Source organism: Cucurbita pepo, chromosome LG09, assembly GCF_002806865.2.
Source record: "Cucurbita pepo subsp. pepo cultivar mu-cu-16 chromosome LG09, ASM280686v2, whole genome shotgun sequence".
Taxonomy (NCBI): domain Eukaryota; kingdom Viridiplantae; phylum Streptophyta; class Magnoliopsida; order Cucurbitales; family Cucurbitaceae; genus Cucurbita; species Cucurbita pepo.
In genome coordinates this window covers 9,641,527-9,667,914 of record NC_036646.1, presented here as the reverse complement: position 1 = coordinate 9,667,914, position 26,388 = coordinate 9,641,527, and the positions used below count along the sequence as shown (strand labels likewise).

The 26,388-nt window shown below is 35.7% G+C and overlaps 2 protein-coding genes, 1 long non-coding RNA gene and 7 other non-coding genes across 16 annotated transcripts; 8 read left to right on the top strand and 2 right to left on the bottom strand.

Moving 5' to 3' along the window:
• Window positions 1–672: 672 nt before the first annotated feature.
• On the bottom strand, window positions 673–9,434 carry LOC111801903 (eukaryotic peptide chain release factor GTP-binding subunit ERF3A-like). 2 transcript variants are annotated; one of them, XM_023686129.1, is made up of 20 exons: window positions 9,307–9,434; window positions 9,069–9,110; window positions 8,869–8,937; window positions 8,733–8,777; window positions 8,089–8,145; window positions 7,822–7,938; window positions 7,410–7,521; window positions 7,155–7,200; window positions 6,853–6,924; window positions 6,035–6,097; window positions 5,769–5,923; window positions 5,624–5,688; window positions 4,965–5,115; window positions 4,342–4,447; window positions 4,097–4,232; window positions 3,025–3,089; window positions 2,731–2,895; window positions 2,140–2,212; window positions 1,973–2,043; window positions 673–806 (listed from the first exon to the last, which is right to left on the bottom strand). In XM_023686129.1, the coding sequence occupies exons 1-19, from the start codon at window positions 9,308–9,310 to the stop codon at window positions 1,991–1,993; spliced, it is 1,596 nt and encodes a 531-aa protein (XP_023541897.1). In that variant the 5' UTR covers window positions 9,311–9,434; the 3' UTR covers window positions 673–806; window positions 1,973–1,990. The 2 variants fall into 2 exon arrangements, with proteins under 2 accessions (XP_023541897.1, XP_023541896.1); XM_023686128.1 differs by lacking the exon at window positions 673–806 and adding an exon at window positions 1,034–1,351.
• Window positions 9,435–10,673: 1,239 nt separating this feature from the next.
• On the top strand, window positions 10,674–10,766 carry TRNAY-GUA. Its single transcript has 2 exons — window positions 10,674–10,710; window positions 10,731–10,766. It is a non-coding gene; the product is annotated as a tRNA-Tyr (tRNA).
• Window positions 10,767–10,884: 118 nt separating this feature from the next.
• Window positions 10,885–10,977, top strand: TRNAY-GUA. Its single transcript has 2 exons — window positions 10,885–10,921; window positions 10,942–10,977. It is a non-coding gene; the product is annotated as a tRNA-Tyr (tRNA).
• A 127-nt stretch (window positions 10,978–11,104) lies between these two features.
• On the top strand, window positions 11,105–11,197 carry TRNAY-GUA. The gene is made up of 2 exons: window positions 11,105–11,141; window positions 11,162–11,197. It is a non-coding gene; the product is annotated as a tRNA-Tyr (tRNA).
• Window positions 11,198–11,324: 127 nt separating this feature from the next.
• TRNAY-GUA lies at window positions 11,325–11,417 on the top strand. The gene is made up of 2 exons: window positions 11,325–11,361; window positions 11,382–11,417. It is a non-coding gene; the product is annotated as a tRNA-Tyr (tRNA).
• Window positions 11,418–11,544: 127 nt separating this feature from the next.
• On the top strand, window positions 11,545–11,637 carry TRNAY-GUA. Its single transcript has 2 exons — window positions 11,545–11,581; window positions 11,602–11,637. It is a non-coding gene; the product is annotated as a tRNA-Tyr (tRNA).
• Window positions 11,638–11,843: 206 nt separating this feature from the next.
• Window positions 11,844–11,936, top strand: TRNAY-GUA. The gene is made up of 2 exons: window positions 11,844–11,880; window positions 11,901–11,936. It is a non-coding gene; the product is annotated as a tRNA-Tyr (tRNA).
• Window positions 11,937–12,142: 206 nt separating this feature from the next.
• Window positions 12,143–12,235, top strand: TRNAY-GUA. The gene is made up of 2 exons: window positions 12,143–12,179; window positions 12,200–12,235. It is a non-coding gene; the product is annotated as a tRNA-Tyr (tRNA).
• A 5,370-nt stretch (window positions 12,236–17,605) lies between these two features.
• LOC111802717 lies at window positions 17,606–20,888 on the bottom strand. Of its 6 annotated transcripts, none has more exons than XR_002816291.1 (5): window positions 20,538–20,888; window positions 18,699–20,142; window positions 18,555–18,613; window positions 18,049–18,085; window positions 17,606–17,873 (listed from the first exon to the last, which is right to left on the bottom strand). It is a non-coding gene; the product is annotated as an uncharacterized LOC111802717 (long non-coding RNA). The 6 variants fall into 6 exon arrangements; XR_002816290.1 differs by lacking the exons at window positions 17,606–17,873; window positions 18,049–18,085 and adding an exon at window positions 18,192–18,232 and having other exon boundaries at window positions 18,699–19,892; window positions 19,971–20,142; XR_002816288.1 differs by lacking the exons at window positions 17,606–17,873; window positions 18,049–18,085 and adding an exon at window positions 18,192–18,232 and having other exon boundaries at window positions 18,699–19,864; window positions 19,971–20,142.
• A 2,185-nt stretch (window positions 20,889–23,073) lies between these two features.
• On the top strand, window positions 23,074–24,812 carry LOC111801966 (protein MOTHER of FT and TFL1-like). Its single transcript, XM_023686216.1, has 4 exons — window positions 23,074–23,358; window positions 23,503–23,564; window positions 23,685–23,725; window positions 24,352–24,812. Exons 1-4 carry the CDS (start codon window positions 23,161–23,163, stop codon window positions 24,582–24,584), a joined length of 534 nt encoding a protein of 177 aa, XP_023541984.1. The 5' UTR covers window positions 23,074–23,160; the 3' UTR covers window positions 24,585–24,812.
• Window positions 24,813–26,388: the final 1,576 nt, after the last annotated feature.

The following is a 26,388-nucleotide window of genomic DNA, read 5'->3' as shown; positions in this document are numbered from 1 at the left end:
AATCTATTTTATATAATAGTTATTTTCTCAATTACGATCTTCCAATTTACATTTTATTATATAAAATTAAATAATTGTTCTTTAAATTAATTTTTTTTTTAAGTTTTTAATAAAATTATAATTTAATTTTTGTGGGTAGATTAGAGCAGAGATGAAGATGTAAAATCTATGACTTTCGAGCAAAATCTCTTCCCACTCCATCCCATTATTCATTTAAACAGGCCAGAGGAACCACACCAATCCATTCCGAACTTGGTGGTTAAACTCTACTGTGGTGATGATACAGTAGGGGAAGTCCTGCGGAAAAATAGCTCGACACCAAGATGATAAAAAGCTCAACACCTCTAATTCTTATTACTTTTCAGTATTCAATATGGAAAAAAAAAATGAAAAGGTCATCTTATTCAAAACCCCTTCTCTCCCGTCTTATTCAAAACCTCTCCTCTCCCACTTTTCCCTCTCCCTTCACACCACGGGACGCACCGTTCTTATAGAGAGAGAGGCGCTTTCACATCTTCTTAACCCGAAATGGCAAATGGCTGGGGAGAGGAAAGGTTCCTTTTTTTAGGGTACCCCCGGNATTCCTCCCATTAGACAACATCTCCATTTGCATTCAAAATATTTATTTATTTTTCCTCAAAATGATATATATTAATTAAAAAAGCCAAAATATTAAGTATTTTAGGTTACAAAATATTGTTGGCATTTACATTCTGAACAACAAATTCAACGTCTTTGAAGATTCAAATAAAGCCAATCAGCAAATATCAAGACACAAGTACTCTAGCCACCTCGATGAACTTAACCTGAAAGGCCCACCAATTGATTCAAGATTCAAATCATTTTAGGATAACAAAATATGAAATCTACTAAACAAAATAACATGTACTTCTTGTATCCATTTCAACTCTTCACCGTTTCCTTTGATTTTCGTATCAGAAAATACTGAGAAACAATTAAGTTAACAAACTCAAGCTTCATCTTCATGTTATTAGCACCTTGATGCTAGTACACACCAAAATCTCACCATGGATACCCAAGAAATTCATTCAATCACGGGAAAAGAAGGAACACATAAAAAGTTGGACATGTGGATTGGATTAACTAAGAAAATGCTGCCGTATATTCCAAGATAGAGAAGCAGATCAAACTTTACACCCATATATCAAACAAAAACAATTGTGTATAAGGCTAGTATCCAAAAAAGATGGAACTCATCGATGTTTTTAGTTTCTTTTGGCATAGACAATATAGCACGATTGGGAATTGACTCCATAGAAAAACAGCTTCGAGCATACAGGCCTTCTTCATGCGGAAGCTCTTATCAAATTCACCATTAAGTTTCCCTAGTCTGACACATTTCAAAATTTACAATAAATAAATTGAATATACTTTCTATAAATAAATATATTAGCGAGTGTCGAGGTCAACACCTGACTAAACTCACAGGACAGCTATCCGACATCACTACACTTGTTCAAACTTAGGATACTAAAATTTTGGAGGTGAGCCACCATGGAATCCTTTTTCCCTAAACGTTCTATGATGATCCTGCTTTCACAATTTTAATGACTTCAAAGGTGAAAGTATAATCTCACTTTACAAACGACTAAAAAAACGAATCATCGTTTGAGCCCACGGACTGAAATGTGGATTGAAAGCCATCTGAATACATTTAAGTTTGACCACTAAGAACTTGTGATGATTGTCGAGCTTTTTCCCCCCTGAACTTTCAGCCGTGTAAAAAAGGTACCATGCACGAATTCTCTCCTAAATGATATTATTCTTGTTTCTAATCCTAAAGAAGGGAGTTCATCGATTGAGTTTAGTCAATTTTTTCAAAACATACCGGACATTAGAAACTAACTCCATCGACCTCCAGATATAATTCGACCATCAACTAACTTATCTAGCATAGAATTACAAATAATAAAGGAAATCAAATTTCATGAAACGTTAATACTCAACCAACCTCGCAGATCAAAATTGTTTAATTGGTTGCAGCCGGAATATCAGTGACCTTTCCTACGGCAACTGTCTTCCCTACAAACACAAATACAATAGATATAACTAAAGATTGTGATGATAAAAATTAGCCTAGATGAACTCATAAAGGTAGACAAACTTGTAATTTATCACCTTCAGTCCGAAGTGTAAATCTTCCAAGCTGAGGAAAATCAGAGAACTTCTCAATGCAGATCAAGTTATTGACCTGCAAAGTACATAAACAAATGCCAATAATTATCTACGGTAACTTATTAACAAGTTCCACACTAACTAATCAATACATTGTTCAGCAAGAACAACAGGAGCACGCCTTGTTCCTTCTCAAGGCATTCAACCGCAGAGTTTTAGAGAAACTAATAGAAAATGAGATTGTTTGATATCAGAAAGGAAGCTCAGATGAACCTATTATATTTATTTGTTATTGCGTTCACTAACTAACGAACCTCTTCGCCAATGCAGCGACTTTATAGCCTTTGCATCCTAAAAAGATTTTCCAAGCTGAAAAAGATCTCTACCGTTTCATTTGGGTTTACATTATCTATTTTTAAAAAAAGCATTACCATTTCTATTAAAAATATTTCATGGAAAACATTTTCGAAATTCCAGAATAACTTATTGAGGCACAGTTTTGTCAAGAACAAGATGACATACAAAATATTTTAGTCAGGCTAGGACAAGATATTCTGTCTTTATGTATATAAAATGCTGGGTAAGAAATTGAACCTGGATGCGGCACAAAATAACTGCACCATTTTTTACAAAGAGAACTTTCTTTTTCATAGGTTTCCTAGTCTTCGGATCAATCTGATGTAGCAGCTCTATGATCTCACATTCTTCAACAACAGCATGAATGTGAAGTACGGCCTTATATCCAGCGGTAAATATTGCCTAAAAGAAGTAGTATGACTTAGTTTAAAACTTCCCGTCACTACAGCGGAAAAAAGACTTGAGGAGTTCAAATCATAAGCTCCAGGAAGACACAGAAGGCTAAATAACAAATTTAAAATGATCACTCACATTATCCAGCAGCTCAAGAATCTGCAACTGCGCAACAAACTCAGAAACAGCGGCTATTGGTTTTGCTGCAATTTTTTTGGGGAAGGGGAGCAATTAGTGGAAAAAATAGGTAACAAAATATTGTAGAGGATTGTCAAGTTCACAACAATGGAATAGAAAAGACAATAAATAGTAATCAACAACCACGTAGGAGGATCAAAGCTAATGCTGTAGTATAACTGGATATCTGTAAAGACTGGGTACTAAATTTTAGGATTTGCATGTCTATCACCAGCATGAAACGCACGAGTAGAACGACAGCTTTTGAAATATTTTTTTTGAGAAAGGGAAATAAATTTCTTTGATGAATGAAACAAAACGGGGTGTAACCTCCAACATCAAAATGTTGATTACAGAAGAACAATAGGAAACCAAAGACAAGAAGCTTGAAAGGAAAAATAGGAGACATCAATTACAAGATATGTTTCTAGTGCTCATGGTCAAGACTGCAACTATTTGTTTAAAATGTGAGTATACTGGCGGCAGGACTAGAACCCTTCCCTAGGCGGAAATGAGATATCTAATTATAACCTGTCGGCTTCACCCATTATTGGATTCTTCAATATCATTTTAATATCTTAAACCAGTGCTTCCTTTCTCTTTTATTAAAATCATGCCTGGTGTAAATTTCTTAAGAGTATGTCATAGGCCAATGTTGAGATCAGTTTATAATTGGAATGGCTTTATAAATGGGTGTTAAGTTTAACTAAAAGAGTAGTAAACTGAACTGAAAATAGCAACTATACACCATCAAGCTCAATTTCTTAAGAATAGCAAATTGCCTGAAGCGTTAGAATAGTTCAAAACTCATTTTTGATGAACGTAATAGAGAGTCAAATGTACCCAAGAATATCCTGACACTTTAGGATGTTTATGTCGTACACATCAAGGTGGGATAACTAATTTGCGTTACATATAAATTACACTTAATTTTTCATGATTGATCATCATAAATCTTGATTTTAAAGGTGGGAAAAAGACAACCATGTATGCCTAAACGACAAAGAAATATTGGGAAAAGGCAGAACCATACCAACGCTTGATAGTACAAACCCAGACGTTATTTCTTCTTCTTCAATTCCAGTTATTCTAACACGAAGATTTTCGCCAGGTCCTGCCCACTTAACTTTATTTTCATCACACATCACAGCAGCAACTTTCACCTGAGTCTGTGCATGCATTAAAATCCTCAATCCCCATAGTAAGACAAAAAGCAGCAAATTGAAGAAACACTGCAGAAAAAGTGAAAACTAAATATCTAAGTTTTGTAGAAAGTACCTTATTTGGCATTACCCATAAGGAATCACCCTCACGCACGGTGCCAGATTCAACTTTACCCATGACGGTCGTTCCCATGTCCTTGAATTTATCGATGATGGGCATCCTACAAGTTGAGTGTCAATTATATGCATTAACCAATCAGAACAACACCCATAGAACGTGGTAGCAATGTGGCAACTTCTCATTTACATTTTATGACTCATTTACTCCATTTATTCAAATCCCGGGATCAACATGATGAATTGAAAGTCCAAAGTTGAATTGAGTAAATGAGTTCGTGGGGTTTTTATGAAATCAAGCTCTCATTAGAAGAAATGAAAGAGCAAGGAGCATATAAAAAGAAAGTCCCGCAAAAGTAGCCAAAATAGAACAAAAATGGGTTCCAATGGGGGCTTCAATCTGACAGAATAAGACCTAAAGAAAAATAACAAAAATCATTATCCATCAAAGCTCAAAAAGAGAGCTGAAATCTTTCAAAGCACTAAACCAACTCTGAATTGAGTATACCTGAAAATATTAACTAATTACACGAAAAGTGAAATAGAGTAGACACTGCATCAAGTAAATAGAGTAGGAACGAATCTGCAGCAATAATTTTAGAGAAAGGCGGATGCATTCACCTAAATGGATCTTTTGGATTTCTTGGTGGACCTTCAATCGTATCAAGGATTTCAAACAAGCACGGACCATTCCACCACGGACATACTTTCTTATCCACTCTTGCTTTCATGTTAATACCATGAAGACCAGATATAGGTAAAAATTGGACATCTGCAAATAGAAACAATTATGGAACCTGGTAGCTAATCTATATTTCATATTTCCCAATTCAACATTGACGAATAAGAAAAGGAACGAGGAGTCCATGTACGTCAACAACTTCAAACCACGTCCACAAATTTAAATGCAGCCAGAAATAAGCGAAGTGTGTGACTTTTCCATCCAGTAAAAGTTAAAGTTATGGACTTCGTTAGCTATAATCATGAAAGCACACAAGTAATACATGGAGACACAATATACATGCTTCCCAGTTTTCTAATAACCACAAAAACATTAATTACCAAAATCATGTTTTTCACCTTCCAATCTAACTCGATCAGTGACAAAAAAATTTAAATTTGATTTTTAAAAAAGAAAAATAAGAAAACACCAAAACAAACCCAAAAGATATCCAATATAGAATCATGACCTCAAAAAAATTTGAAAGATAAATATTAATTGAGAAAGTTACTAAGAGAAAACAAAAAATAAATAAAAAGCCAATAACAGACAGAATTACCTTTCTTTACATTGTAACCAGATGACTTTAAGAAGGGTGCCATCTTAGACTCTATCTCCTCATACCTGAAGACAGCTCCCAACAAAGTAAGTGATTAAACCAGATGACGGGGAGGGGGGGGNTTGGGGAAGGAGGTTAAAAACACCTTTCTTTGGACCATTTGACTGTGGGCTCATCCATCTTATTCACTACAACGAGAAGCTTCGCAACACCCAATGTTTTTGCCAGCAAAACATGCTCACGAGTTTGTCCACCTCTCTCATATCCAGTTTCAAACTCTCCTTTCCTAGCAGAAATTACCTTCAAACATAGAAATGCAAAGTAAATGAGACACGCAGAGAGATAAACACACAGAGAAAGCAAAGTGACCCAAATGCCTAGGCGCAGAAAATGGGAGGTGTAATAACTCACCAGAACCCCTATATCAGCTTGAGATGCCCCACTGATCATATTTGGGACATAACTTTTGTGACCCTGAATCAGGACAGGAGAAAAGCATGAAAAAGCTCCCACCACCGTAAATTACACAGATTATGTAATTAAGCATGTGGAAGAATATTAAAGGCAAAGAGATGATAGAATGGGAATGAAAGCATGTATGGCATGCCTTTGAGCAGTAATTACTAGTTTTCATGAGTCTCAAAACTGCTCAAGACAATGCAATTCACGAAACAGTCATCTTCTAGGGTTGGAAAAGGTAAGAATTCATCACTAATCCTTCTAAGAAATGTCAGAGAAACAATGAATCTAGAGAATGGCGCAACATAACTATGAGATCTTTTACATCCTATATTCTGTGGCAACAAGAAAAAAAATGTGTCCAGGAAGGCATTGGTCTTTTCATGGGTCAAAAGAGGAACATTAATCATAGAGGAAAACAAAATGTATTGAGTTGTTCACACCCAATCTGAACACTAATCAAAAGTTGAACATGATGAGACAGCTAATTTGACCATTTCTGAGAGTTGTTGAAAACCTTTTTCAATTAAATTATTTTTACTATAAAACCAACTGTCATCTGAGGCTAATCCCTAGCATCAAACTGACACATAAAAACCATGAAGATAGTAAGGCTGAGGGCAAATGAGTGAAGAAATAGGCAAAATCATCCATTTAGCATTCACTTCATACATCTACCCGATCAACGCATTAAGCATTCTAGCGCACAAAATTATGGTTCTAGTGACTTATACAAGCATTATTGAAACTATATCAATACAACTACTCACTGGAGCATCCAAAATTGTAAACCTTGTGGTCTCAGTTTCAAAATGTGCTCTTCCCACTTCAACAGTTTTCCCCTACAATCAACAAAATAAAATTAATTTGTGATATACTAACATGAAAATTTCTGGCCATCAGTATTCATCATAAAACTTATAAAAGAAAATAAAATATTGATATTCGGTCATGAGAGATATAATTAAGGAAGAACATGTGGAACCCATTACATACTTTAGAACCCAGTAGTACAAATTTATTCATCATTATGACTCAACAAAGAAAAAGTTCAATGAAATGAAAATCATACCTTGACTCTCTCCTCTTCATTTGTGTCCATGATATATGCCATATACCTAACAAATAATATTTTAGATAACTAGAAATAAGTGTAGGTCCATTAGCCTTTTGCAAATTCCAAGGAAAATTGATTCCCTAAAAAATTGACGCCTGAACATGCATGATTCAGCGACCAGCCAACTTATAATTAAATTGAAGAATTAATTAGAAAAACGATATTTGTCTACATCAATACAGTCGGTCAAAATCAGGATGTAAATCTTACCAGCTTTCTCTGCTTTTATCCTTTGCTTCTTTTTCGTACTTTTGGATCGTACGCTCGTCAACCTGATTGCTAAGGAAAAGTATCTGACCACCAATTGTAGACTTACCAGCATCTGCCAAATTTTATTTAAATAACTATTTAACGTGAACCAGAGGAAAATTAACCATATAATATAATGACAAAGACAAAGTATTGAAAGGAGGTCTTCTAAGTATAAACAGAACACAAACAAAGTGATAAGCAAACTAAATTTCATAAGCATCTAGAACACAAAGAACTTCAAAAGTAAATGGGCCTAATCAAGCTAAACTCTGACCAGCGACCAAATGAATAAAGATAAACCCAATTTTCTAGACATTCACAATGTAACATATGCTAATACATTCAAGCCAGCCAAATAGTTTATACTTACCAACATGACCAATGAACACAACATTCAAGTGTCTTTTGCGATCCGTTTCCAAATCCCCTTCATCCTCATTTACAGTCGAAGAAACTTCCTTCTCCTTTGCAGATATGCTCTCCTCCACTGTAAAAGGAACCCAATTGGTCAGTCACTCAATACGGGAACTATAAATTGAAGTGCTTGAACGAACATGGCTCACTAGCAATTAAGTAAATAGTCTTAAACCATGAAACACGGCATTGAAGTTAAAATAGAAAGACCATTCGCCATCACCTTGTTCTTCAACGTGGATATCTTGGGCCGATTGAGGATGGTCCTCTGTCCTCCACTCTACAATTATCACAAAAACCTCAAAAATGCTGTTTGTGATTCACTTATCACATAAGATATTTGAAAGCAGCATAGTTACACGCATCAGCAAACAGTCTATCAGACATAAAAACAAGAATCTAGAAATTCAAGCATGTCCATGCAAGAATTACGAGATCAAAAAATTAATAAATATTCATATATTGGAAACAACACCCAAGGCTAATAAATTAAATGCATATGAAATAGTCTGCAACTTCATACATAGGACAAGCTAAAATGAATCAGTAAGTGTTCTTTAAAGTTAAAAAACATTTAAAAAATGAAATAATAGAAAAACCCTTACATGATCTACACAAAAAAAACATGTATATGATTCAGTCACATTTCCGTTGGACAAAGAAAAACATAGCACATTTAAATAATAATTAAATATTTACTTTCTATTCGTAATTTTTAGATTCAATATTGGCAACATCACCTCGTACAGCACTCCTCCTTGACTGGAAACTAAAAATTATTTTTTAATTTAATGCCAAACAATAATGATATTTTAAACATTTTAAACGCACGTTAAAAACATTACAACGACAAGTAAATGGACCGACCTTCTTCCATTTTATCGGACTTCTCAATATCTTCTGTCTTTGCATCTGGATTAGGAACTCCGTTACTATCTTCGGTAAATTATAGAACAAGGCAGAGCCAAAGATAGAGTATAATGACTTCAGTAAATTGACCAACCTTCTTCAACATTGTCGGATTTCACAATATTTTCCATCTTTTCATCTGGTTTAGGAACACCATTAACATCTTCGGTAGAGCTCAAACCAAGGCACAGTTAGAGAGAGAATTCAAAATCAGGTAACCAGCAAATCACGGAAAGTCATGTATAGGAATAATTTAAAATGATGGAGAACAATAGTACGTAGAATTTACTGTACCTGGTGAATCAAGTTCTAATGCACGAATATCCTCCTCGATATCTATCGAATTCAGAAATGCAAAGTTATAATCTATAAATCTCACAAGTTACATAATGATCTAACACGATATCATTTTATCAACAAATTCATCAAGAAGGCATATTCCATAGTTTGGCTCCATAAATTGATTTTACAATCAGAATCAGAAAAAAAAATAAGTACGAGAAGTACAACTTCAGGAGATTGATGTTCATACCCATGGAAATGATGCCGTAAGTTGCGAAGAAGAAACTCTAGGGTTCGAGCAGCAGGAAAGCTTCGCGAGGTGGAGACGAAGCTGTCAATGGGCTTACCTTACAGATGCTTATATGTGATTAAATCTCATGTTCAACCCGGTTTATCCGAACCGATGTTTTATTTTATGTTTTTTCTTTTAAAATTACCGCGTGTACATGTTTTTTGTTTTTTTTGTTTTTTTTTTTTTTTTTTTTATAATTAAACTTATTTAATTTTAGGATGTTATAAATTAAAAATAATTTTCATAGTTAACTTAACATCCAACCTCAAAGCCAAACGATTCTTTTAAGTTCCATAAATAATACATTTACACCACGTACCTAATTTACGTCTCTTAAACAAAGTTACCTATCAGATGGACGGTAAGAAAAAAAATAAACATTTGAGTACAACGGAATCATTACTATGTTTGACAATTTTTTCATTTCTGTCATTATCCGTGCTTGAAGTCAGATCTAACAATCCACGAGAATTCATAGATTGTTTTCTCGTAGTAGGTCTGTATCTATTTTTAGGTATGAGTCTCAAAATTAATTTTACAAGTATTTGTTAGTGATCGTTGTATTATAAAAAGCTGTATTTTTGTTATCTTCAATATTCACATAAATACATAGAGATCCATTAAAAATAAGATATAGACATAATTTAGAAGTCAAGAGTACGAACATTTAAGCCGTCGATAATAAAATAAAATAGGCGGAATCTATAATTTTTAAAATAAAATTTTGAAATTTTAATTTAAGTGTGGAATACGTTATTAGATATATTTTAAGGTTTTTTTTTTTTTTTTTGTGGATTTATTGGATAAAAATATATTTTTTTTTGTCAATCCCATTTTTCATTGCTTTATTTATGCAACCATTCATCCCAAAGTTGGGTCACAAAAACTGTCATGGGCCTGAAGCCCAGGCCCAAACCCATCTTATGAATCAAACAAGCCCACAACCATGTCAGATGAACGGTCGAACACCCACGTCCAGGCCCAAGTTTAACTCTCGACATTTCCACAGGCCCAACTTGTGTCACAAAGAAGGGTAAATTGGGAATATGAATATACACGTGTCAACAAATTTAATATCATAAATTGAATACTTAAAATTAAGAAAGGATGCATACTAAATTTACAATCAAAGTAATTTCAGATAATGGCACTTTCAACTAGCCATCTTTAGGTCGCTGCTTCGAAGCCGTTAGGTCGGACTCCCCTTATTTACTTATTGTAATATACATGCTTTAATACATTTTAAAATTTATACTCGTATATTAAAAATTACTAAAACTTTATGTCAATAAACTTTACACGTTTTGATAATAATGGGTCAATGGCCGCCCTTAGCTCAGATGGTAGAGCGGAGGACTGTAGTTGGAAGATCCCAAATAGTCATCCTTAGGTCACTGGTTCGAATCCGGTAGGTCGGACTCTCCTTATTTTATTTTACATGCTTTAATACATTTCAATATTTAAACTCATATATTAAAATTTACTAAAAAATTATGTCGATAAACTTTCCGCATTTTGATAATAATGGGTCAATGACCGACCTTAGCTCAGATGGTAGAGCGGAGGACTGTAGTTGGAAAAACCCAAATAGTCATCCTTAGGTCGCTGGTTCGAATCCGGCAGGTCGGACATCCTTCGTTTACTTTATTGTAATTTACATGCTTTAATACATTTTAATATTTATACTCATATATTAAATTTTACTAAAAAATTATGTCGATAAACTTTTCGCATTTTGATAATAATGGGTCAATGACCGACCTTAGCTCAGATGGTAGAGCGGAGGACTGTAGTTGGAAAAACCCAAATAGTCATCCTTAGGTCGCTGGTTCGAATCCGGCAGGTCGGACATCCTTCGTTTACTTTATTGTAATTTACATGCTTTAATACATTTTAATATTTATACTCATATATTAAATTTTACTAAAAAATTATGTCGATAAACTTTTCGCATTTTGATAATAATGGGTCAATGACCGACCTTAGCTCAGATGGTAGAGCGGAGGACTGTAGTTGGAAAAACCCAAATAGTCATCCTTAGGTTGCTGGTTCGAATCCGGCAGGTCGGACGTCCTTCGTTTACTTTATTGTAATTTACATGCTTTAATACATTTTAATATTTATACTCATATATTAAATTTTACTAAAAAATTATGTCGATAAACTTTTCGCATTTTGATAATAATGGGTCAATGACCGACCTTAGCTCAGATGGTAGAGCGGAGGACTGTAGTTGGAAAAACCCAAATAGTCATCCTTAGGTTGCTGGTTCGAATCCGGCAGGTCGGAGATGGTAGAGCGGAGGACTGTAGTTGGAAAAACCCAAATAGTCATCCTTAGGTTGCTGGTTCGAATCCGACAGGTCGGACGTCCTTCGTTTACTTTATTGTAATTTACATGCTTTAATACATTTTAATATTTATACTCATATATTAAAATTTACTAAAAAATTATGTCGATAAACTTTTCGCATTTTGATAATAATGGGTCAATGACCGACCTTAGCTCAGATGGTAGAGCGGAGGACTGTAGTTGGAAAAACCCAAATAGTCATCCTTAGGTTGCTGGTTCGAATCCGGCAGGTCGGAGATGGTAGAGCGGAGGACTGTAGTTGGAAAAACCCAAATAGTCATCCTTAGGTTGCTGGTTCGAATCCGACAGGTCGGACGTCCTTCGTTTACTTTATTGTAATTTACATGCTTTAATACATTTTAATATTTATACTCATATATTAAAATTTACTAAAAAATTATGTCGATAAACTTTTCGCATTTTGATAATAATGGGTCAATGACCGACCTTAGCTCAGATGGTAGAGCGGATGACTGTAGTTGGAAAAACCCAAATAGTCATCCTTAGGTCGCTGGTTTGAATCCGGCAGGTCGGACTCTCCTTATTTACTTATTGTAATGAAAAATTCGAAGTAGCCATCCTTAGGTCGCCGGGTTCAAACTCGGGTCAGACTCTTTTTTATCTACGCATTAAGAAATTTATTAAATTATTATAACGAAAGTTGTATACTTATTTACTTATTTTTGTAAATTGGTAATTTAAAAATAGTTCATGAGGTGAAATTTAGTATTTTAATTATTTACTTTAGTAAAGTAAAAAAGGGGAATAAAAATTAACGAGGCCGACAGTAGACGTGCATCCAGCTCATTTTGTGGAAAGTGTGGGTCATTTATTACGAACTGTACACCCATCGTTCCATCGGTTTGACTGGAAATGCCCACGTGGCGGAAAATTTAGACAAGAGGTAAAGAATGTCAGGTAACGGACTGGTAATATTATCATCTTCGTACACCTTGAGATCTAGCCCTAGATTTGGTGGGCTCGTTCCTCTACACCCGTTACCACAAACCCACTCCCACTCAAGCCCAACCACGTCATCACCCTATTTTAAATTTCTCTGTCTTTTTATTTTATTAAAAAACAATAAAATGTGTAAAATATTAAAAAAATATTAGGTGAGATTTTATATCTTGCACAATCTTCAAGCAAAAATCCACTGCCCGAGAACACGGAAAGCCGGTGCGGACGACCGCAGAGAATCATCACCCCCGAGAGGGACGAAATTTGGCTCCATGCTCACGTTAAGTCGTGATCGGCGTAGAATAATGGATAAAAAGGGGAGACTGATAACGTGCGCGAATGGGAATGTGGGGCCTGGGAAAAAGACCAGGGGCAGGTGTTGTCAATTCAAATGTCTCTTTTCGGTGTACTCGAAGAGATATATTTTAAAATAAAAAAAATAAAAAAGAAAAAAACAAATTAGGTCAGAAATAGCCATTCATTCATCTCTTCAACTTCGCCAGGTACACGTGGCCACTCGAATCATCTCAGCATTAACACGTCATATCATATCGTCTAACGATATTTTGAGATCTCGAGATTTAAATCTCGGTTATCGTGTCAATGGTTTTTGATTCCTCCCGTTACACGAAGTTTGGCAAATTGTCACGAGCTTTTGTCCGTTGGAAAGATGCCGTGCATTTAATATCGCCTAAAGTACAAAAATCAAAACATTTTCCAAATAAATAAATATTTATTTTTTAAAATTAAAACATTTTCCTTTTTTTTTTAATTAATATTTAATCTTTACGACAATAAGGGTCTTGACGTTTTTCCTCGACATAACCACGTTACCTACTTACTGCTTGACGTGATTCTAAGACTGAAGACTATCCCCACAATTCAACACAAAATCTTTTAGTACGTCTTTTATCACTCACGTATTTTCTTGAAAATTTCTCGAAAAAAGAAGGTGCACCTGATTATCTTATACTCAGGATCATTCTAAGTCAGACATGGTCATGAACCATTTATTTATCTTCATTTACCCGAATGTCACGTGCCTGCGAGCTTCCATTATTGTTCCTCTATGAATAAGAATCAACGACCCGTATCTTTTGAATTAGATAGAAGAGTCGTAAGCTTAAACGTGCATTCGATTGGATTGATCTCGGGTATGTTTATTTATGGTTTAGATGTATTTAATAAGAATGTCCTTGGGTGAATGTTGTGGGAGGGCAAAGAAGAAAGAAAGAGGTGCATTGAGCATGTGATGTTGGGACTTAAAAAGTGGGAATTTTGTACTTAGAGAAAGCATGGTGATGAACAAGTACACGAGCTTTGTTTGCTAACGAGGAAAGAAGCACAGTGACCCATTATTTGGCCTACAATGTCCAATCTCTTCCACCGTATCTCTCAATTTTTGCATTTATTAAGGTTTCTAGCGGTGTTTTTTTTCATGTTACAGACATTAAATTTGGTTGTTTCGTTTGATTTAAACAGTCTGGTAAGCTAAGCGTTTTAAATAATGTTTGATAACTATTAATAATTGATCACGATACGTAGGTTTGTTATGCTAAAATTATGTACGATCGACTATCGTGCTTGTAAGTTGATTGATATAAAAATATGTTGTTATCAAGTGTATTAAATAGTGTTGATAACTATAGATAATTGATCACGGCACGTGGGATATGCTAAAATGATTTACTTTTATATTTGTAAATCGTTCGATATGATAATATTTTATGTTAGTGAGTTCTTTAAACAGTGTTGGTAAGCATAAATAACTGATCACGATGTGTGGGTTTGAGGTTGACTTGGGGAAGGTTGAGGACGGAGTCCGTTCTCTTCATCCAACTCACTTAGACCTCCATTCGACATTCTTTGTTGATGAATTGTCCAAACTAAAATAGATGCATAGCTCGTTTATTGCTTATGTCCCACGATAGAGAAAGGCACGAGTATGCGCTCGTATTCAAATTTCGAGCTTCCAACAATAGAGTCAAATCTGAACCATTTATAACTAAATCGAGTTCTTTTTCTCTGCAGATTACCTATTCCACTCGAAATACAATTTCACCGTTGAATTACATATATCAACCCGTAAAATTACTCTTCAATTGTATGAACGAGTATGAACCTACCCAATTTTAAAGTAACTAGAAAAAAAAAACCCTTTGGAAACCCTAATTTTGAGTTTTTGCCTAGTTATAACAATGAATTCAACAATTAAAACCTACCCTTAGGACAATTGATAATATGTACATGCTTTAATGATTCCATTAATTATCGAGTTGCCATTGCACAGTTGAGAAGACACTACTCAAATTATAGAGGGCTACCTCAACTTCCATTTCTTTTCCTCCATATTAATTTTCACCTCCCGTATCATCATCCCTCTCATCCATTTTATTCCACGAGCTTACCCTAAAGTGAACACTATTATTATATCATCTTCGATAGATGAGATTCTCTTATTATTCTCTCGAGAGTTCATTGAGGCACAGTGACTAACAGAACATCTAAAAGTAAAGTACTGTCTTAATGCGTATGCTACGAATGCGATACCAAATCTAGAAGAACGATTCTAAATAGTTATTGATCGAAACATAGTTCATTAGATGAAACCGGACCGTTGACGTGAAAATTAAAAAAAATGTAAAAAGAGGGAAAAGAAAGAAAGAAAAATAGAAGTAATGGGGAATCTTAAGAAGGAGCATCCCGAGATATTTCCGTGGTAGGAGCAAGAAAACAAGCTAGCTTTTGCCTAACCCCACAACACCATTTCCACTATTTTTTTATCCCTTCTCTATTCCTCATTTCCTCTATATAATTTTAATGCCCTTTCCCTTTCCTTTCAACTTCAACCCTTTTTCTCCATGCCTCTTCTCCTATCTCTTCTCTTCTATCACCTCCCATGGAGCTCTAGGGCTCAAACGGGTTATCTTTTTCCTTCCATGGTCTTTGACCACCTTCGGCTCTTTCTCATATCAAGCTAAATCCATATGATCTCAACTGGGTTTTTGGGGTTCTTTCATGGGTTCTTCTTACTTTTTTGAAACATGGAGCTTATTTGCTTAAATGGGTCATTTTTTTCTTATGAGTTTCTTGACCAAGTTCGATTTTTTCCTCATGCTAAGCTAAATCCATTTGATCTTAACTGGGTTTTTGGTTTTCTTTAATGGGTTCTTTTTAGATTTTTGATACATGGAGCTTATTTGCATAAACGGGTCGTTATTTTCTTATGAAGTTCGTGACCAAGTTCGGTTCTTTCTCATATGCAGCTGAATCCACTTGATCTTATTGGGATTTTGGATTTCTTATCTGGGTTGTTCTTAGATTTTTGAAATATGGAGAGTCTGGTGTAAAGATCTGATCTTTTTATGGTAGTAATTAGGGTTAAAGGCAGAGCTCCTTGAAGTCCAATAGAGGGTTATGGCAGGGTGATTGAGCTGCTGAACTATGGATCCCACAGCCCCTATTTGATTGAGCTGCTTATAGGCCTGTGGCTTGCATATCTCAGGAGCTTCATCGCCTGTTTGGTTACACCCTTGTTTGGATTGAAGGGAGCTCTACATATTCTCTCTAATCATCAATATTAGCTTTTGTTTGTTCATATTCATTCTCAGCTAACCTTTTCATGCCTTGATTTTCTCCATTGATTTTGATAGATCTTTGCTTAACTTTTGTTTTGGATTGAAGGGTTGATCTTTGCAGGTAGCGAAGGGCTGTTTTTCATGATCTGTTTTCATTAGAATGGTATGGGATCTGTGGGACGTTCATTTGTTCTTTAGTGTTGGGAGTACGATGTTGTTGTTGCTTGGTTGCTGTTTGATGTTTCTGGACGTCCTTTTTAGGGCTGCAATTTGAGGAAGATGAACTTTCACTCATTTCTTTCAAGTTTTTTTTTGTTAATAGTTTGGGATACAAATTCCTATACATTCATATGACGATAATACATAACAACATTATATTTGTAGGCAAATTTTTGCACTTTAATTTTGAAATTTTCATTTGATCCTTATTTACTTGGAAATTGTAAAAAAAGAACTTGAAATTAATAATGTAGGTGTAGAATGTTTTGGCATACATGACTTAGTTTGTGTTATTGTTTATTTAAATTAGTTGTAATATGGATTAAAAATTGATTCTACTATAAGTATATTGTTTATGATGACAGTAGTATTTTGAATTATTTCTAATTTTCTATATAATTTTAATTAAATGTTTAGTATTATTATATATATAATAAAGTAAGGGTTATTAGAAAATATATAATTTAATGGAAATTGAAATTTTAATATAAACATAGCCTAAATTGCTTTGGAACAGCTTTATATTATGAATAATTATTGAAATATCCTTGAAATTTGTATAATATTTAAAACATATTTTAAAATTTTTAATTTTTTATTGGTACGTTTAAAACTCAAAAAGAATTTCTAAAGTATCTCTAATAAACCTTTAAAATTATAAAATTATTTTTAAAACTTTTAAAATTAATGTTAATTATAAATATAATGTTTTTAATGGGAAGTGTATATTTCAAATTTTGAAGAAAAGATCAAGGATATTAATGCATTTTTTGTTGTTAAAGTGTATTTTTGAAATATTATTAAAAGTTTATTAATATTATGAGACTATATATATATATATATATATATTAATTTAGCTTTAATTTTAATAATTCTTTAGTTTTCAAAGTTCGAGTTTAATAGGTCTTTGAACATAATTTATTTTTTAAAAAAATTGAAATTTGAATATTTTGTTTCATCACATAAGAATTCAAATAACATTATAATGGAGAATTCCATTAGACACAATCTTTACTCAATTGACATTTTTATGGACGGGACCTACTCAATATAAATTTTAAATCATATGTAAGAATTTAGAGATTTAATGAAGACTATTATTAAACAAAACTAAACTTCGAACATGTAATCTAAGCAAGAGTCAATTATTGAACAAAGCAAATAATTCTCTGTGGTACCTTAGTTTATATCAAAAGAATTTGAATTGTCATCAAATATTATCCATTTGATTGACATTTTGGTAGTTCAATTATTTATCCACAAAACATTATATATATATATAAACCAGAGAGTTACCCAATAACGTGGTTAGCAGAAGCAACTGTATTTCGAAAACGAGCAACCAATCTTCTCCCATAAACCCAACCATCTTCCATAGAGGCATATGCTAAGAGCAACAAAAGATGTCCGCAGTCTCTAGTTTTGAGCGGCAAAAACCATGGTTAGGATGCTCCCATTCACTATTTAAATAGTTATATACAGTATAAAGTTACATACGATAAAACTTTAGTATAAAGTTATATATGATAAAACTATATATAGTAAACTGAACCATATATATAATCCGTTAGGCAAAGCTTTGAAAATGTACTTTTGATATTCTCTGTATTCTCTCTTGCTGTACATACCTGAAGTCATCCATATAAACTTTTTGCCAATATTCCTCCTTGTATTTTCTCTTTTGTTCTTTGTGTTCATCTAGATCGAGTGTTTGTATTTTCTCTCTCTTGTTCTTTGTGTTCATCTAGATCGAATGTGTGCGTTGTTGTGCAATCCTAACAAAAAAGAAAAAAAAAAAAAAAAAATCAGACACATTCTTATGGTTGAGTTTTCTGTCCTTATAAACTGAGCTTTCTCATATGATGGTGAAAGGTAGAGATGGGGAGAGAAGGGAAAGGCAACACATGAGCACTTTACTGGTTCAATAGAATTCATCTCAACTCTGAGTTACACCATGAGATTACTGAAAATCAAAATTGAAACGAACACGGGTGCATTCACGTATATGGTTAACACGTGATTTTGGAGACTGGAGATAGATCCTTAGAACATAATAAGGAATAGAAAGGCAAACAAGAGATGACATCCAAAGCATACCTTATGACACTGGTAGGGAAACAGAACCATTCTCCACATTGACTTCCAAATTCAAGCCTCTGAAATCATAAACCACAGATCAGTTCTAAATATGCCAAACACGTGTGTGACTAAAAGAGATCAAATAGAAAAATGCAAGATTACTTTTTTGCTGCCTCCCCTTAGATCCTGGATTTGACCCTCTATTTGAGAGGATGCCACTTGGATTTCAATATTTTTCTGTCAAAGCTCCTTCCATTGTGTGGACAAAACATGAAGCTCAGATGCAGCGTTTTGCTGACCATTGCATAAAAAATCAACCAACTATTCCAAAGAATTGACCTCTAGCTTATACTAATAATATGAATTACAGGGATGTTAGTCACTTGATGGAATTTTCTTTTGCGGTTAACATTTTCCATCTTCTCATTCTGTTCTTGAGCTAATTGTTGCATTCTGACAGTAACAAGACAATATAAGTAACAATCATATATGGTCAAGTTGGTCAGATGTAGTTTCTTGCTTACTACATTAAGAAATGACATGTATATAAATGTGGCCAAGTGTTCTATAAAGCTAATGCCTGTCATGCAATGGTTTTTAGTTTTGATAGAAACGGCCCTTGCCTCAGATAATGTGACAACAAGCAAGTGAAAGTTGGAATGTCTAACCAAAAGAGAGACACCGACTTTTATGTTGCAGGGGCATGCAGAATCTCATTGTCATTATATCATGAAGATCCCAAATATAAATTTCTCGGGTATTTACAATCTTAAATAACGTGAAGTGATAACCTCCTCAAACATAAAGTTTCTAGCATGGATGCAACATTAAAGGGCACCTAGGCAGGACCTTACTTGTACAGGATCTATTTTATAAGTTGTACTCCCATGTCCTTGAGTTCTAAGAAAGAGCACATAGGCATTAATGAAAGAAAGAGCCATAGACAGCAGCAAATGCATCTGGATGTTTCATTTCTTCTGACTAATGTACTCAAAAGTAAGGATTGCAATGCGTTCACCAATGTGCAAAGATAAGCAATTAACAATAATAAGGTCCTTGATCAATGAATCAATGAATCAATTCAATTCAGATGAGAATAATATAGTTGCGGTGTGGAAACCCAACATTACCAACTGTGAGATCCCACATCGGTTGGGGAGTAGAACAAAATACTCTTTAACGGGTGTGGAAACCTCCCCCTAGCAGACGCGTTTTAATACGTTAAGAGGAAGCCCGGAAGGGAAAGTCCAAATAGGACAATATCGGCCAGTGGTGACTCTAACTGTAGTCCAACACATGAAGTCGTGGTATTGCAGGAATTCCAGGACCTGTATGAGTTCAAGCAGCCAACTCTAACTGTTCTCCATAAAATTAAAATTTTCGAAATACAAATCTCAAGTGCCTAGAACAATAAAAAACATATCAAAACTTCACCTCAGCACTTGATGACGTAGTAAGCATTGAGCTTTCTGAAGTGTCTGCTTCCAAGAAATACATTCTTTTTATTTGGAGCTGGCGTCTCCAATTTGTATCTTGCAACATCAAGAGGCACGTGAGGCCTCCCAGCTCTTACACGTTCATACTCTCTGGCAAGCATTGGATGATCCTGAGTCCAAACTAACTATCGTCAACATTATCCTATTTTGTAACATTTGCAAGAATTATCCTAAGTAATGGTAAAATAAATCAAAGAAGATCAAGTTGTGGATCGTATAGTCATTCTGTGGCTTCCGGATAAACAAAATTCGGCATTCTAATTCATTGATTGATTTTTAATTTGATTTTCTCGACCTTGTTTTCGAGTAAACATTATGGAGGATGTTTCAAAACAGAACCAGCAAATGAGGCTTCTATAAACAGTTCCAAATTCAGCATTAGCAACTTTCAATCAAATATATCCAGTGAAAACAATAATAATTTGTTCTTTCGAATCAGGTGGAACTATAAGTGCATAACCTAGAGGAAAACTCCGGCGGGAAAGGAAATCGGAACCTAACTTACGTCAAATTTGAACTTGGGACCAGGAGGCAAGTCTTTGAGAAAGTCGGCCGGTCTCTTGGAGCTACGCCGCATCTCTTCCTCCACTTAGCGATCGACCTCTGCTAGGGTCTACATAGTCGTCGTCGATGTAGGCCAAGGCGTCGATTACCTCCGCATCTGCAGAAACACGCCACGCTGGTTGCGGCGGTTGCGGTGGAGCTTCGAGCATTAGGAAATCCCCGTTATTGTTGTTAATCGCCATAGCCACCACAGCGAGCAACTGAGCTTAGAAGTTTCAGATTCACAGAAGCTCAAGTGCGAGAAGCTTGAGTTTCTTCAGCCGCCTCCACAGAAGAAATGGGTTTTCTCCGTTTTTTTTTTTTTTAAAAAATAATTTACGATTTAGTTAACATTTAAAATTATAAATTTAAATTGTATCGACATTTAATTTAATCACATAAAATTGTAAATTAAAAAAAAAAAAAAAAAAAAAAAAAAAAAAAAAAAAAAAAAAAANCGCACCTCACATCACTCTAATCTAAGGATTCACTCGAGCATCGAAAAACATTGAGCCCGACATCACATCAATATATTGAATTGTCGGGTATCTTACTCAATAGAGTATTATTCACGTTGTTCAAACTCTACATCAAATAGATGAGATATCGTACTCAATACGCTCGCATATTACTTTAGATTAGAGTTTATCCCGTTTCATCCAAAGATTCATGAAAATAGATTCAATATGAAAGCCAATGAAGAACAAAAATTTTGTAGTTGAAAGATGGATATGCAAATGTAAATCTCGATGTATAGTCACACCTCCGTTCATTGTTGTCAAGCAACGACTAAGAAAAATACCCGATGGCCTTAGCACCATCGGCGATTGCCTTCTTTTGTCGAGTATGATAGCATTTGTAGAAGTTGATTCTAGGGGTACCAGGTAGTCCCTTTAAAAGGGTGAGCATTGAACTACTACTTTCTAATCAAACTACTATCTAAAAGTGACAACATGGTACTTCAACAATGGAATTGGGTTGCTCTTTGGATCGAAGATTGTATTATCGTGGCTTCTTGTTACTCACGAACGGGTTAAAGACAGGTTCTAGTCACTTTAGATATCATGTCATTGTAGTGGCACGTGAACCACCGAATAGAGGCTGTCTTCACCTATCGATGGCTTGTGGAATACAAGTGCATCCAAACACAACACAGCCAAAAGAGTCCGTAATATAATAGAACCGTTAGTGATGTTATCAAGAAAGGATAAGAACTATCACGACCATAAAACATAGAAACACACATACATATATATATAGGATCGACACAGAGTAATTAAAACACAAACACGAGAGTGAAGAGAGGTGAAGGGAAGAAGCATAGCTGCTTAGGACTTCCCTTCGCTGTATACTCTTTCTTATTCTTACACATACTTTTATATATTATTATTATGCATTATAGATACATCCATACAGATGGATGATATGGCGACGGGCGACGGGTGGGTATTGCATTCACGCTGCGGAGGCAACCTTCTTGGCAGCAGGCTCCTTCTGGGCATTGAAATAGGTAGCAGCGATGGGGAGGCCGAGTTCGAGGTGGGTTGCAAAGTGGCGAGTGTTGAAGTTGGCTCGGGTGGCTGGCTGCTCGATCATTCCAATAGGGCCCTTCTGCTTGAACAGCAACAGGATGTAGCGGTGAATTCCGATGGGTGGACAAGGCCCCGTGTATGACAAGATCTCCCTTCCTGCAACATACACCACCACACAACACAACACAACACAACACTATTATATGTTCTATGTTCTGTTGGGTCACATAAACAAGTGGCACAAACCCCACCTACACGTGTTCATCTTCATATTCTTCTTAACGCATCAACTCCTCCTCCTACGTGTGGATGAAGTTACTAAAACTAACTAAAGGGTGTGTGTTCTTCGAATCCAAGCTACAACATTAGTGTTTTAGTCCTCGGTTCTTGAGTTCAATCGAGAATACATTTTCCTGGATGATGTTGTTGGAGTTTGTTACTAAATCTCTAAGCTTAAAATGAGGGGGAAAAGAGAGGGATAAAAATAGTGGTTTTGATTTACTTTTAGAGGAAGCATGCGTAATTAATAAGCATCATATTCCTTGACAATGATGGATGTATGCATAAAGTAAGCATGCACACATGGATGCATGTATGTATGTATGTGTGGAAGCTACCCATGCATGCCAACTTAGCTTCTTCCCAAAAAAAACAAAAAACAAAGGGTATGANCTTTGTTTTTTCTACCCACGTGCCAGCATGTCCTCCATCAGTTACAACACTACCTCTTTTAAGGGTCAACTTTACAAAATAAAAAAAAAAATAATACTGGAGCTATATTATTTACGTGGGTAGAAAAAACAAAGGGATGGTGGTTCTACCACGAGGCCAGCCTCACACGTGTAGAATACTGGAGCTGTATTATTTACGTGAGCCTGTGCATGTCCCATGGCTTCACAAATCCCACCACCATTTCCATCGCCAAAGCCATAGACATTACCAAATTTGTATCTATATAAACCCCACTTCCCCCCTTCACTTCAAACCCCATCACCCTAATCGCCACCATATTCAGCTCCCTTTCAATTTCCGTGCCTTTTTCTGTCCTTTTCCATGGCGTCCTATGTGGACCCTTTGGTGGTGGAGCGAGTCATCGGCGATGTGGTCGACATGTTTGTGCCCTCGGCTACCATGTCGGTCTACTACAACTCCAAGCATGTCACTAATGGCTGCAACCTTAGGCCTTCTCTTACCGATGATCCTCCCAGGATCCTTATGAGTTCTCTTAATCTCTCCGACTTTTACACTCTGGTTTCTCTCTTACACTCTCTTTTATCTCCTTCTTTTCTTGTTTTAGCCTCAATTTGAAATGTCTTTTTTAAGCATCCACAGATGCTTGGTGTTTTGTGCATGCATATCCTTAATTCCATCATTTGGAATGTTTGTGGCTTCTAGGTGATGGTTGACCCGGATGCTCCGAGCCCGAGTGAGCCCTATATGAGAGAGTGGGTGCACTGGTTAGTTTTGCTCATGGATATCTAATTTTGCTTTGTTTATAATCTACCATGCTTAAACGGTTATATCTTCGTATCTATCTTGATTGCTTACATAGCTTGTTTGTTGCATGTCATGAACAGGATCGTTGTGGACATCCCTGGAACTGGAAATGTGAGCTCAGGTATAAAACATCAAAAATCTTCCTTTTATTTAACATTTCTAATGGATTTCTTACATTTTCATGATTCACAAGCTTCCAAGCACAACAACTTGGACCAAAAAACAAAAAGGCTCATACCCTTTGTTTTTTGTTTTTTTTGGGAAGAAGCTAAGTTGGCATGCATGGGTAGCTTCCACACATACATACATACATGCATCCATGTGTGCATGCTTACTTTATGCATACATCCATCATTGTCAAGGAATATGATGCTTATTAATTACGCATGCTTCCTCTAAAAGTAAATCAAAACCACTATTTTTATCCCTCTCTTTTCCCCCTCATTTTAAGCTTAGAGATTTAGTAACAAACTCCAACAACATCATCCAAGAAAATGTATTCTCTATTGAACTCAAAAACGGAGGACTAAAACACTAATGTTGTAGCTTGGATTCGAAGAACACACACCCTTTAGTTAGTTTTAGTAACTTCATCCACACGTAGGAGGAGGAGTTGATGTGTTAAGAAGAATGTGAGGATGAACACGTGTAGGTGGGGTTTGTGCCACTTGTTTATGTGACCCAACAGAACATAGAACATATAATAGTGTTGTGTTGTGTTGTGTTGTGTGGTGGTGTATGTTGCAGGAAGGGAGATCTTGTCATACACGGGGCCTTGTCCACCCATCGGAATTCACCGCTACATCCTGTTGCTGTTCAAGCAGAAGGGCCCTATTGGAATGATCGAGCAGCCAGCCACCCGAGCCAACTTCAACACTCGCCACTTTGCAACCCACCTCGAACTCGGCCTCCCCATCGCTGCTACCTATTTCAATGCCCAGAAGGAGCCTGCTGCCAAGAAGGTTGCCTCCGCAGCGTGAATGCAATACCCACCCGTCGCCCGTCGCCATATCATCCATCTGTATGGATGTATCTATAATGCATAATAATAATATATAAAAGTATATGTAAGAATAAGAAAGAGTATACAGCAAAGGGAAGTCCTAAGCAGCTATGCTTCCTCCCTTCACCTCTCTTCACTCTCGTGTTTGTGTTTTAATTACTCTGTGTCGATCCTATATATATATATGTATGTGTGTTTCTGTGTCGATCCTATATATATATATGTATGTGTGTTTCTATGTTTTATGGTCGTGATAGTTCTTATCCTTTCTTGATAACATCACTAACGGTTCTATTATATTACGGACCCTTTTGACTGTGTTGTGCTTGGATGCACTTATATTCCACAAGCCATCGATGGGTGAAGACAGCCTCTATTCGGTGGTTCACATGCCACTACAATGACATGGTATCTAAAGTGACTAGAACCTATCTTTAACTAGCTCGTGAATAACAAACTAAGTGTGTGACCAATTTTATGAGTGAAATTTGGACTTAATAAAATGACTAGATAAAAATTAAGGCCATAAAAAAACTAACTATAACCACCCAAGTCCATTGTCGGTAGAAATTGTCCACTTTGGTCCAGTAGAAAGCCTCACAATTTTAAAACATGACCCTACTCCAATTTATGATCCTACTCCAATTAGTCCCGGTGACGGGCTCTATTATCATTACCATTTGTAACAGCCCAAGCCCTACTCCAATTAGTTCGGGTGACGGGCTCTATTATCATTTGTAACAGCCCAATCCCTACTCCAATTAGTCCTGGTGACGGACTCTATTACTATTACCATTTGTAACAGCCCAAGCCCTACTCCAATTAGTCCTGGTGACGGGCTCTATTACTATTTATAACAGCTCAAGCCCACCACTAATAGATATTGTTCGGTTTGGTCCGCCGTCAGCCTCATTGTTTTAAAATGTCTCTCTCCCGTGTGGAGATGTTTCCATGTCCTTATAAGAAATGTTTGATTTCCCTTTTCAATCGATGTGAGATCTCTCTCCCAAGAGAGGTTTCCACATTCTTATAAAGAATGTTTCGTTTCTCTCTACAATCGACGTGAGATCTCACACTAACACATAGACCAAGACCTAGATAAATCTTTTCAAGAAAGGAATCCGCCATTAACAAGCTACGTGAAAAATTATCGAAGAGACCGCTACAACTAAGTTAACATTGACAATTTTACCCCGTTAGATAGAAACTACAATACTCAATGATTTATAGGTATCGACCTCATTGAATAATTTGTCCACGTGCATCACTAGAATCGTACAGATGTGAGGCTAGCTCTGCTATGTTTGGGCACATGGCAGCATGAGCGGTATGAGTTTGAAGTTGAAGGCTTTAATATGGCTATGGAAGGTCCACAGATTGTTAAAGCAAAAGCCAAAGACTTGTTTGTCTGCTTGTTTGGGGCCGAACAAATGGTGACAAACTATTGTTCTTATTCCCTGCAGGATTCCCTCCATGCAGTTCTTTTTCCACACACATTCATAAAATTTCTAATATATATATATATATATACATGTACATGCACCTCGGTATGTACGTATATCGACATCTTTCATTGTCGTTTTCGTTTTTGTTTTCGTTTTCTAGAGGAGTTACAAGTGGTAGACCAAATTTAAATTTGTAACGGTCCAAGTTCACTGCTAACAGATATTAGGCAGTTACGTATTGCTATTAGCTTTACGGTTTTAAAACGCATATGTTAAGTAGAGGTTTCCATATACTTACAAGGAATGTTTTATACCCATCTCGAGCTAATATGAGAT